Source organism: Eumetopias jubatus, unplaced genomic scaffold (genome assembly GCF_037043125.1).
Source record: "Eumetopias jubatus isolate StellerSeaLion01/CBP00866 unplaced genomic scaffold, mEumJub1_p1.0 scaffold_4, whole genome shotgun sequence".
In the NCBI taxonomy this organism is placed as follows: Eukaryota; Metazoa; Chordata; class Mammalia; order Carnivora; family Otariidae; genus Eumetopias; species Eumetopias jubatus.
Window position 1 is genome coordinate 186,636,359 of NW_028274810.1, and position 12,912 is coordinate 186,649,270.

Genomic DNA, 12,912 nt, shown 5'->3' on the forward strand with positions numbered 1-12,912 from the left:
TTATTTTATTAAACACACACATCAGATAAAACAACACTTCTAAAATAATCATTAATTCATAAGAAAGTGGGCATTTAAAGACACAGATATAAGAGAAATATATATATCAAATTAATGATTTGTTCTTAAAAATGAGATTTATGAAAAACTCACTTATTTTGATCTAAACATTTTCATTTTCCCACCACCAGTGACAATTTCCATATTAAATGAGATTCATTGTTGTGATTTTAGTCTATTAATTTTTTCTCTTGTATGAATAGATACTATTATCTCTGCATAAAATGTCTTTCCCCACCAATTCACCTATTTTATTCTTATTCATTGTTTACATATCAACTTTAGGAAGTTATCCTTACATCTGTGTGTACATATAGATTTAACCTCTCAAAACACTTTTTCATGCCATCTAAGAAAGCTGTAATTCCACATTTTCTGGTGTGCTTATTTAATTAATGTCTCCTCCTCCACTGGACTATTCATTCCCAAAAGACAAAGACTATCCATTTTGCTCAAAATTACAGTATGAGGGGCACCTGTGTGGCTCAGTTGTTAAGCGTCTGCCTTTGGCTCAGGTCATGATCCCAGGGTCCTGGGATTAAACCCTGCCCGTGCTCCCCACTCATCAGGGAATCTGCTTCTCCCTCTCCCACTCCCCCTGCTTGTGTTCTCTCCCTCACTATGTCTCTCTGTCAAATAAATAATTAAATCTTTTAAAAAAATTACAGTACCAATTCCTAGCAAATTAACACTACAGTCCCTCAAAAATATTTGAGTAAATAAATGGATAAATCAGTGAGTTGACAATTATCTCAAAAATACTTCAATATCTGGCGTTGATATAATTACAAATAATGTAAATAAATATACCTATGTTTGCATTATATATACACATTATGTGTATTCTTTAAAATAAACATTTTATTTTAAGACAGTTTTAGATTTATTGGCCATCAGATGTGGAATTTAAGAAACAAAACAAATAAATAAAGAAGAAAAACAGACTCTTAAATTCAGAGAACAAACTGGTGGTTGCCAGAGAGGAAGTAGGTGGAGGGATGGGGAAACAGTTAAAGGAATTAATAAAGTTAAACAGATTAAAAGGACACTTATCTTGATGAGAACTCAGTAATATATGGAATTGTTGAATTATTATATTGTATACCTGAAACTAATATAACACTGTATGTTACTTATACTTGTATTAAAATAGTTTTAGATTTATGGAAAAATTCCTAAGACAGTAATTCCCATATGCCACACACCGAGTTTCCCTTATTATTAGCACTGTATGCTTCATCACTATGGACCATTTGTTATAATTAATGAACCAATATCAATATATTATTATTAACTAATGCCCATGTTTTTTTAAGAGTTCCTTAGTTTTTATATAATATCCTTTTCCTATTCCAGAATCTCATTCAGGATACAATATTTTTTTCTTTTTTTTATGTTATGTTAATCACCATACATTACATCATTAGTTTTTGATGTAGTGTTCCATGATTTATTGATTGTGTATAACACCCAGTGCTCCAGTCAGTACGTGCCCTCTTTAATACCCATCAGAGGGCTAACCCATCCTCCCACCCCCCTCCCCTCTAGAACCCTCAGTTTGTTTCTCAGAGTCCAGTCTCTCATGGTTCATCTCCCCCTCCGATTTCCCCCCCTTCATTCTTCCCCTCCTGCTATCTTCTTTTTTTTTTTTTAACATATATTGCATTATTTGTTTCAGAGGTACAGATCTGTGATTCATCAGTCTTGCACAATTCACAGCACTCACCATAGCACACACCCTCCCCAATGTCTATCACCAGCCACCCCATCCCTCCCCCCCCACCACTCCAGCAACCCTCAGTTTGTTTCCTGAGATTAAGAATTCCTCATATCAGGATACCATATTATATTTAGTCATCATTACCCTAAGGAGTTATGCTACTCTTGGCTGTGACTGTTTCTCAGACTTTCCTTGTTTTTTATGACATCAGTTTTGAAGAGTAATGGTCAAGTATTTTGTAGATTCTTCATCAACTGGCATTTTTTGATGCCTTTCTCATGACACGGCAAAGGTTATAGATTTGTGGGAGAAAGACCACAGAGGTAAAGTGCCATTTTTACTACATCATATCAAGGGTTCATACTATCCATGTGATTGTAACTATTAAAGTCTACTTTGATTACTTGCTGTGGTTATACTTTTTATGTGTCTCTTTTATAAAGTTATACATCTTTCCCTTTTCCATTCTGTACTCTGAAAGGAAGTCACTATGCATATTAAGAAACAACTTTAAAAAATAAAACATATTTTAATACTCTTGTATTTTTATTAATTTACTAATATCTACAACATTTTATTGAATTTCCATTGTACAACATTCTTCTAAAAATGTGGGGTAAAATATTAGCCTTATATTAATGTAAATATAATACTGCTCTTCAAAATTATACATTATAGGCTACGGTAGTTAGCAGCTGCAGAAATGTTTTATTTGAATCTCATTGTAACCTAGAAAGGAAGAGAAGAACAATGACAGTTCATTCTTTGAAATGTTAAGAAACTAAGGAACAGAGCTTTTTCTTAAATGGTTTAGTATAGGTTGTTTTCATAACTTGTAATATTTTGTAATTGGTGCAACCAAAACAAGAACCAGGTTTTCTGACTCATAAGTGTACTTAAATATAAAGCACACACTTAAACTTTGAACTTTTTTCACTAATGCAGTATATAATATTTTTCACTAATGTAGTATGTATATATATGTATATGTAGTATATATATATAATATTTTTCACTAATGTAGTATATAAGATTATTTAATGAGAAAACACAAACCTTGATTAATCATCATAATAAAATGTAATGTCATTTAATGTTTTCATATATAATTATATGTAAATGGATATTGCAAATTCAGTAAATACATGTCAAGATAATAATGAAGCTTTAAGATACTTGAGTTCATGGTAATGTCAGTAACAAAAACTTAAATACATAATTAATACTCTACTTATTCATAAAAGCATCCAGGGACAGGGACCAGGATGGGAAAACCCAGGGAAAAAGGCATCAGTGATATTTCTATTGAAAAACAAAACAAAACAAAACCAGCCTGTGGCATACAATACTTACCCTTTTATATTAGAAGAGTTGCCAAGTAAAAGAGAAATTTAAATTAGTGTGTGTCTTTCCCAAGGCAGAACTAGTGCAAATGGATGAAAGCTACAGGAGAGCTTTGTTCAGTATAAGAGAACATTTCCTGATACTGAGTTGTCAAAGGTTCAGTTGCTGCATTGTGAAACAGTGGTTTTCTTGTCATTGAAAGATTTCCAGTATAGAGTTGTCTGAAGGGAATTTTGCAGAAGATATTTCTTAACTGGGTGGGAGATGGGGCTAGATGACCTCCATAGTCCATTCTATGACCATTTTTCCTTTTCTAACATGTAAAAATGTTCATAAGAGAATCAAGCTGTTGTGTAATACAGAGGTGTTCAAACGTGTTTGCCTTGATTTGTAATCAGATATATGAATTACAGTCTATTTATTCTTGACCCTTTAGTCCACTACATATTTCTATTCTTGCCTCTTAGAAAGTCATACAGAAGATTTACTTCAAAAAAGAAAAAAAAAAACACACTTGTTTATCAGACACCTATTAGGAGGGGTAAAGATTTATGAGGGACAGGGGAATATGTCCAGATAATAGGCAGTCTATAGGAATCATCTATGCTGGAGGTAGACAGCACTGACAGGACCTCTTCTCCACAGCTATTCTAAACCAGATGCTGCTTCCAAGGTTGTAAGAATTTAATCAGTAGTATTTAATGAGTTAGAAGAGTTTAATGAGAAATTCTCACTGCAGTGCTTACTATAGCTCAATTAATTTCCCCTTTCCCTCTTTTTCTTCCCCACTTTTGTGGTTATCTGTCCTTCAAACAACTACTGATTGACTGACTGACTCATTTGTTCATTTCATATTTGTTCAGCATGGACTATGGCAAGGACCAAAAATGCAAGGACATAGGACAGAGGTGCTGCCCTGTTTGATCAGGATCAAGTCAGGTTGGACACACCAGCTCCTTGGTCAGGGCCACTGCTGCTGTTGTTCCCCAAATAAGACAGAACTCCCCACATCATACCTTCACAGTGACTCCCTCTGACATTAGTTCTGACCTCTGTCCAAGAGACTGGACCAGTCACACTTGCTCTTTCGGCACCAGCAGTTCTCACAGCCTTCAGATGATTTATCCTGCCTCATTTTCTATAGTATTTGAAGGCTTTTAGCCATGCCTGCCAAGGCACTGAAAAAAACAAACCCTCTTTCCAACTCCAAAGACATCTTCATTAGTGTGTTTCAACTCAACAATTATGATTATTTTTGTTGTAATATTACAAGTGAGCTGTTTTTAAAGGATGTAGGGCCTCAAAAGATATCGTATTCTGCTTTGCACTTGGATTAATTAATAACATGCATATTAGGCTGTTTTTCTGATATATGCAAGTGCATTTTGTGTCTATTCTGGAAGCCTAAATGTGATAAGACTAGAGGTATGCTTTTCAGATTAAACCATGAGATTTAGATTAGATGAAAAAAATGCAGTCGATTTAACTAGATGCTGAATTAGATTTTTATTGTTGCAATCACAAATTACCACAAACTTAGTGGCTTGAAAACAAAATACTAATCTATTTTCCTACAGTTCTATAGGTCAGAGGTCCTAATGTGTCACACTGGCATAAAATCAACATGCTGGCAGGGATGCATTCTTTTCTAGAGGCTCTGGAGGAGCAATATCTCCTTGTCTTTGGCAGTTTCTACTGGCCTCCTAGCTTTCTTTAAGTTCTGGTCCCTTCCTGCATCTTCAGGGCCAACAGTCTCAGACCTCCTCCTCACATTGCTATTTCCATAGTTCTTTCATTTTACTTTCTTCCACTTTTTTTTTTTTTTTAAGGTAGGCTTCACAATCAGTGTGGAGTCCAATGTGGGGATTGAACTCATGACCCTGAGATCAAGACCTGAGCTGAGATCAAGAGTCAGATGTTCAACTGACTGAGCCACCCAGGTACCTCTTATCTTCTCTCACTTTTAAAGACACTAGGGATTACATTGGGCAATCCTGGATAATCCAGCCTCATTAATTTATTTGAAGGTTAGCTGATTAGAAAAATTAATTCCAACTACAACCTTAACTCTCTTTTCCATGTGAGATAATATTCTCACAGGTTCTAGAAATTATGGCATAGATATTTTGGGGATGCTATTATTCTGCCCATCAGAGATGCACAGAATAAAAATCTGAAACAAAACCAAGTTTAAGTGCTGGTTTAGAGTTATTGACTAAATCATATTTTCAAATTTCTTTTCAGTTACTCTTTGTAATTTATAGATTAAAAATTAGGATTTTTTAAAACAAATACATGTTTATTCATTTTTTTCCTGGTAGGGCAGTTAACATTTAAAAGGTGTATGTAGGATAGATATTGATAGTGATAATCTGGGAAGAACTATTTTGGCCTTAAGGAATTTCAGGGAGAGAAGCTGATATGTTTTAATAGAAAAATAACTACAGTGTGCTCCACTCCTGGGGCGTTGTTAGGGAGGTATCCCAGACTCGCTTTGTGCTCAGTGAATGGTTTAATGGGAGATTTCCACCTATGTGTGATGGGAAAATGTGCTAATGACCCTCTATAGGCTAAAATGAAGAGTTGTACGAATCTGTCATTTTCCTCTTGCGATCACACAATTCATTATATTTCTTTCCTCTTTGTCATAAATATGTCTTAACTGTTTTGTAGTTCTAGCTCTGGAATCGTACTTCTTTTTTTCTTTCCAATCTACTTTTTCAATCCCAAATAATAGGAATTTTTTATTCCAGGTGACATCAGTATTTGCATTTCCTTCATTTACCTAGTGAATTAAATGTTTATTATTATTATGAAACAACCATCTCTATCTTTGGTAATATATTTGCCATGAAGTTCACCTTACCTGATATATCAACAAAGCTCCCACATTTATCTTTCATTATTGTTTGCACTGCATTTCTCTATACTTTTACTTTTGTTCTACTAATGTCTTGATTTTATACCTTCTCTGGTAAGAAATACATAAATGTTATTTTTGTTGATATTGTTGTTGTCCAGTCTGACAATCTTTATATGCAACTGGACAGTTTGGTCTATTTAACTCTATTGTAAATACTTAATATATTTGGACTTAAATCACCATCTTACTCTGTGCTTCCTACTTGTCCAACTTGTGCTATTTTATTTTTCTTTTATTTTCTTGTGGAGTTCTCTTTCTGTATTAACATTATTTTCTCACTTGTTCCTTGGTTAATTTTTAAGTTATACACTTTGCCTATTAAGTTAGGGTGTCCTCTAATAAATAAAAAAATCTGTTTTTCGATGAGTATTAAAGAGGGCACGCTCTGCATGGAGCACTGGGTGTTATGCACAAACAATGAATCATGGAACACTACATCAAAAACTAATGATGTAATGTATGGTGATTAACATAACAATAAAAAATTTTAAAAAAATGCAAAAAATATCTGTTTTTAACATATTAGGTTTTATTTACATTGACTTCTTTTGGGCATACATGATATTGCTTTGGGATACATTTTAATTCTGTTTATTTATCTAAATACCTCAAGAAAAAAGTAATATTGTTTTATACAATGTTCATCTAAATTTATTCATAAGCTTATCATTTTCTTTACTATTTATTCCTTCCCACATCTCCATGCCTAGAAAATAATCTAGAATTATTTTTTCTTTTCTTAAAAAAAACAAATCCCTTCAGTATTTCTTTGACTCAACATCCTTTCTTATGAATTTTCTATATCTTTCTATTTGACTGAAAATGACTTAATTTTACCTGGGTTCTTAAAGGGTATTTCCAAAATATGTCAAGATAAGATAGCAATTATTTTCTTTTAGTACACTGTCTTTTTGCTTACATTTATTTCTATTAAAAGTAACTACTGCTTCCGGCTTTAGACAAAAAGAAATAAGCCCACTGCAGCCCGTTTCTCCCACTGACCATAACTAATTACACTGGGCAAAATATAAAAGACAACTACATGAAAAATCTTTAAAGAAAATAACAGCAAGGACACTGGGGAGAGAAGTAAAAATTTAATAACAACTAATATGATTACAGCGGGTTTCCTGTTTTTGTTTTGTTTTGTTTTTGCTTCCTTTATTTCCCAGGGTTGACATGAGATGAAGACAAATTAGATCATGAACAGCAGAACTGTGAGAAAAGCTCATCTTTCTGACTAGAAGCCTGAGAAAGGGCCCCTGTGAGTCGTGGGTTCTGGAAAGGACACTCATGACATTTTCTCTTTTTGGCTCGTGACCCTACTCCAAGGCCAGGTTGTCAAACAGCTGCTGTTACAAGTTCAGTGGCACTGTGAGCACCTAGAAATCCCAAGAGAGAACCCACCCTTTAGAATAAATAACTAGGAAGAGCCCATTATGGGAGGGATCCTTATTACTTTTCTCTCTCTCTCTCTCTTTTTCTTTTTTTCATGCTGTTTTGTCATGAAGCAATGTACAACAGTGCAGGAGGCTATAGTTTGAGAAAAGCTCTGACTTTCTGGACAGATGAAGGACAGCTCTTCCCTGGCAGCCAGACAGTGTGGGGGAAATTCTAGAGACAAGCAAGAGGGAGAAGGGGATACCCTAACTCCATGGATGAACTGAAAGAAATTCTAGGTTCAGTCTCATGAAGTGCAGAATAAAGACTTTGAAAACTCAGCTGATATTAGATACACCACCTTGGAAAATAAATCAGAACATAATGTCTGAAATTGTTTGTCTGCCATATTAGTTTTTGCACTACACCAAACAATGACTGCCCTCCCACCACTAAAAAAATGATAGCCACATCAAATTCCTGGAACTTACAAAGATTTCCTTATTTGGAAAAAGGATCTTTGTAGATGTAATTAAGTTAAGGATCTTGGGGCGAGATTATCCTGGATTATCTGAGTGGGCCCTAAATCCAATGATGAGTGTCTTTATAAGAGACACAAAAAGGAGAACAGGCACACAGAGGAAGACGTGATGTGACTGTGGAGGCAGAGATTATAGTGATGTGGCCCTGATCAAATAACCTTTAATGAACTACATCAGTACTCAAGGAAGTGATGTTTTTAGTTTTGCATATTTTGTTAGACTATACTTCTGCTAGAAGTAAGGGGAGAAAGGATTCGTTAGGTTATGAAAGAATAGTGGTAATGAGAAGATAGAGATAATGAAGAGATCGGAATGGAGAAAAAAGGTTGGAGTAGAAAAGTAAGGAAAAAGTAGAGAAGCCATTACTGGTATTATAGACATGGCTCTAAGAGGTGGGTTGCTGGCTCCCACAGTGTGTCTTCTGACTGTTCCTGTGCCAATATCATCCCAGGTGGGACCTTCAGTCTCCATGCTGACTCTTTCACCCACCCCTCTTACCCCATCAAATGGTTGCAGCTGCAATTCTAAAATCACTAATGGAAACTCAATAATGCTATCTCAAAATTCAGTACTGCTTTAGCTCAGGATACTTTTATACTTATATGTACATATATCTACATATCTACAGATATATGTACATATACTTATATGTACATATATCTGCTTTTATACTTACATGTATAAATATCTACATATATGTGTACATGTATCTACATTTAATGTACATATATCTATATGTACATATATCTACAATATATATGTACATATTTATTTTCACTTATTTAACTTACATTGATGGTTTATCATGTTTGTGAATGAAAACGTAAATGTGTAAGTATTCTTGATCTGATACACTGGGCTAAAACTCTCAAGATAAAGTGATTTTCTTTAAGTAAGTATTCCAGAATAGCTTTCATGACGGATATAAATTCACTCTTAGGTAAACACCAAGTAGTTATTGTAAAGTTACATATATACTGCAGAAATTTACCACGGCTGAGAAACTCTATGGCCAGGTATTCTTTGAATCACTACTTACATTGTGCTTTGTGAGGTTTGAAATGTTAGTTGCTATTGCTTGTAGCCAGTCAATACAGTCTTCAGCAGAGAGGCACTGAATAATCCCACTGCAGACCCCGTCCACAGCAATGACTTGAAAAGCATTCTGCCTGCAGACATGTCAGAACAAATCAGATCAAACATCATCTCATTTATCTATTTGCAAGTTGAAATAGTATCTGTTGAAAGCTTTTCTTTTACACAATACAAATACAGCTTCAAATTCATATGTGCTTATTTCTCTGTTTTTAAATGGAACACTAAGAATGAACCCAGATAACATATAATTTTGAATTACTAGAAAGTATCCTGAGATTCAGATAAATTTGGAGAAGATTTGAGTTGTAAAATATATATTATGTAAATGGAAGAATATCTAAGACATTTTAGAAGGCTTATTTTCCCGGTTTACCATAAAAATATACATAGAAGTTTATTTATTACTTCGGCTGACATCATTTCCTCTTTACATTTCTCTCTCTCTTTTTTTAAAGATTTTATTTATTTGTCTGAGAGAGAGAGAGAGAGACAAAGAGCAACAGAGACAGCGAGAGAGAGCAGGAGCGGGGAGGAGAGGGAGAAGCAGGCTCCCCGCCGAGCAGGGAGCCCTGTGGGTGGCTCAACTCCAGGACACCTGGATCATGACCTGAGCCGAAGGCAGTCGCTTAACTGACTGAGCCTCCCAGGCACCCCTTTACATTTTTCAATGCATTTTGTGATTTATAATGGAAAGATCACCAAAAAAGAGACACAAACATTAAACATCGTATAAAAAATCACCTGACGTCATGAACAACAGCATTTTGTTAGCTGTAAACCATGTTCAACCTCAGTTCATTCCTCTTCTCAAAGATGGTTTGGACAAAGGTTCATAGCGCCTCCTCAGATTCAAATTTTCTCTGAATTTCTGTTAATGTTGTGCATTTCAAGAACAACCAAACTTTTCTTTAAAATCCAATGACCAATATAAATATCCTTATGGTCTTTTGTTGATTTTTTGGTTGTTGTTGTTAGAGAAAATTAAATGATGCCATACTAAATTGTTTACCAAAGTGCTAAAGAATTCAAACTGGCTCCCTACAGCTTTAATGATTTTTTTTTCTTTATCAAGTTCTTGCATATTTAGATATGAGCTTAATGGACAAGAATTAATACAATTTTCAAAATGAATGAAAGTTAGCCAAATCGCTTGGGCTTGAGAATTACTCTGTTGTGTAACATACACTTTGGAAATGCACAAGCTATATTTAAATATCAGCCAATTATGGAGAAATATAAAAGTTCTGTAGTTCAACATTCAAACCCTTTGTAAGTTATATAAATTTATATCTTTTTCTCTTAATACCTTTTCTGTCTTCGTTATTTTGTAAGTAGGTATATGTGGATAGTAGGCAGGATTTCGCTTCCCCAAAGAAAGAACACTCCACAGAGCACAGGTCTGGCTCAACTCCAGCACCTGTTTCACCCTGCCTTCCCGTGACACTAGTCTGTATCTCATAAGTGGACAAATGCTAAAGCTTTCGCTTCTAAGGCACTCTGCCTCTAAGTTACTGATATTTTTAGAGAATTTGATCTTATACCCTTCACTGAGCCCTTTCAACTGATAACAGGGAAGCATTCAAATATACTTTTTTTTGTTTTCTCTTAAAAATACATGAAAAGACTTTAGAAAGTACAACTATTGTCTGTATCTTTGAAGTAACATTCTTTTGAATTTGTGACAAGAAAAAAATATGCATTGCCTGAAAAGAATATTATAACTTTGTGTATCTTTCTTAGCTTTAATTTTGATATTCAGCAGTGAGGAAGACATTTAAAATATCCAGAGAACTCAACCATCCATGGAAAATGAGAACTAATTTGAGTTTAGTAATATACATTTCTTTCTGCTCTCTGATGATTATAACCATTGCTTCATGTACCATAAATTAAAGCATTCCTGAATGTATTTGTCCTCTCTGCTTTAAATGAATCATGGCAGCTTCTGATATTTTTAGCTGATTAAAGTAAATACACTTAAATCAAATCTGCAATCTATGTAATCATATACGTTACATAGTCCCTAGAAAGAATAATTCTGAGGGACTAATCTTTTATAAATCCAGGCTTATATATTAACATATATCACTTTTTACATTCTGTTTCAACTTTTCTGGTTGATTTAATGGAAACCCTTTCATGAATATAAGTGAAATACTTGAACAGTTCCTTTGCCTACATATGACTTCTTCCAAAATAGGCTGATCATAAGGATTATAGTCTGAGTCATATTTCTTCCTCTGCTACTGAATAAATGAGCATATTGGTAAATTAGTCCACTTAATTGTGACACAATTTCCTCTATAGGAAAATGAGAATAATCTACTTTACTGATTTAACAAGTATTTATGGAGTAACTGGTGAGATCCAGATAACTTTCACATATCACTGAAGCTCTATGAATAATTTTCCTGTGAATAATCCATTAATATGTAGTCTTGACTGCAATATTTGAGAATGTTTAGTGGACTTACTGCTTCATCAGGCACTTAGGAAGAACTATAGTGCTTTTGAAATCAATAGACTACATTATCCATTTATTTGGTATTGTGAAACATTAAACTTTAACAGTATCTGTAGTAGTCTAGAGGATACCAGACAGAATTATGATTCTTAATATACACACATGCGTGCACACACACACTTGCTGAAAAAACAGTTACAATATTAGGATTAAATAACCTGAAGTTATTATCTGCTCAATATTTTTATATTTTTCTAAGGATTTTTGGCCATTGCTTTGGCAATGAAAAGTTGCTGAATTTCAATGCAGGTTTATTTTTTAATACAAATTTATTCTTCTTTTGTGTGAGAAATATTCTGCAAACTATAAAAGTTCATACGTAATTTTCAATATAATTTATGCATATATATAAATTTATATATATGTCTAACACCATTAATGATTCACATTTTGATTCATTACTGATTTTATATTTCATGAAGGCATATGTAGGAGATGTTAAATTTGTGAGGAGTGAACAGGAGAAAGCAGAGAGACAGCACTTCAAGCATGAGGAGCAAGAATTGCAGACACTAAAATATAGCAGTTTGGAGTGGCTGAATTGCCACATTCATGAGGGAGAGGGTGGAATATGAACAGGCAGGCTTGGAGCAGAAGGGCTTTGTATGTCAGTCGAGGGGCTCAGAGCCTAGAGGGAGCAACCACAGGCCTTTATATAGAGGACTACCGATATTATAACTGGTAAACTATGAGATGATATGGAATTGAAATAAATATGTGTTAGAGTGAAAATGAACCAATTATCTCAAGGGATTTATAAATTTATTAGAAAAGATGTGATTTAATAACACCATTTTTTAAATGGTATTTGAGGAAGAGAGTAGTGTCAAAATTACTTCAAGCTTTTGGTTCTCACTGGCTAAAGGGCTTCAATGGAGAAGAGAAGGGAAAGCATTTAGACAGGAGATTGTTAATCCAAAACCAAATATCAGGAGCATGTTGGGAGAAATATGGAGTTTTTGGTTTGGACAATGTGCATGTGGGGAAGTGGCGAGTCATAAAGTGGGAGATAAAGTAAAGCCTAATCATTAAGAGCTTTGCAAAGCATGTTACAACATTTCTACCTAATCTTGAAAGTCAGGGGGAGCCAATGGAAACATTCAAGCTTTGGAATGAAAGGCTCATATTTGTATTTTAGAGATTTCTCTGTGGTGGTTAAGAAGATAGGGAAAAAATGATAAAACAAAGAGGGATGTAAGAGGGAATTGCAATACACAAGATCGACAATGATAAGAGTCTGTTTTGAGAGAGTGGTTTTCTGTGTACTAGGAGAGAACATTGACTCAGGTGGAATTAAAAATAAGCCATTTACTTGATTTGG

General features: G+C 34.3%; 1 protein-coding gene across 4 annotated transcripts in view; it reads right to left on the reverse strand.

Annotated features, from left to right (window-relative positions):
• Window positions 1-12,912, reverse strand: part of SNTG1 (syntrophin gamma 1) — a 346,950-nt gene that overhangs the window by 203,527 nt on the left and 130,511 nt on the right. For all 4 annotated transcript variants that reach the window (XM_028119009.1, XM_028119008.1, XM_088023148.1 and 1 more), the window contains exon 10: window positions 9,009-9,138. In XM_028119009.1, the coding sequence (XP_027974810.1) occupies window positions 9,009-9,138 (130 nt within the window). The remainder of the gene's footprint in view (window positions 1-9,008; window positions 9,139-12,912) is intronic.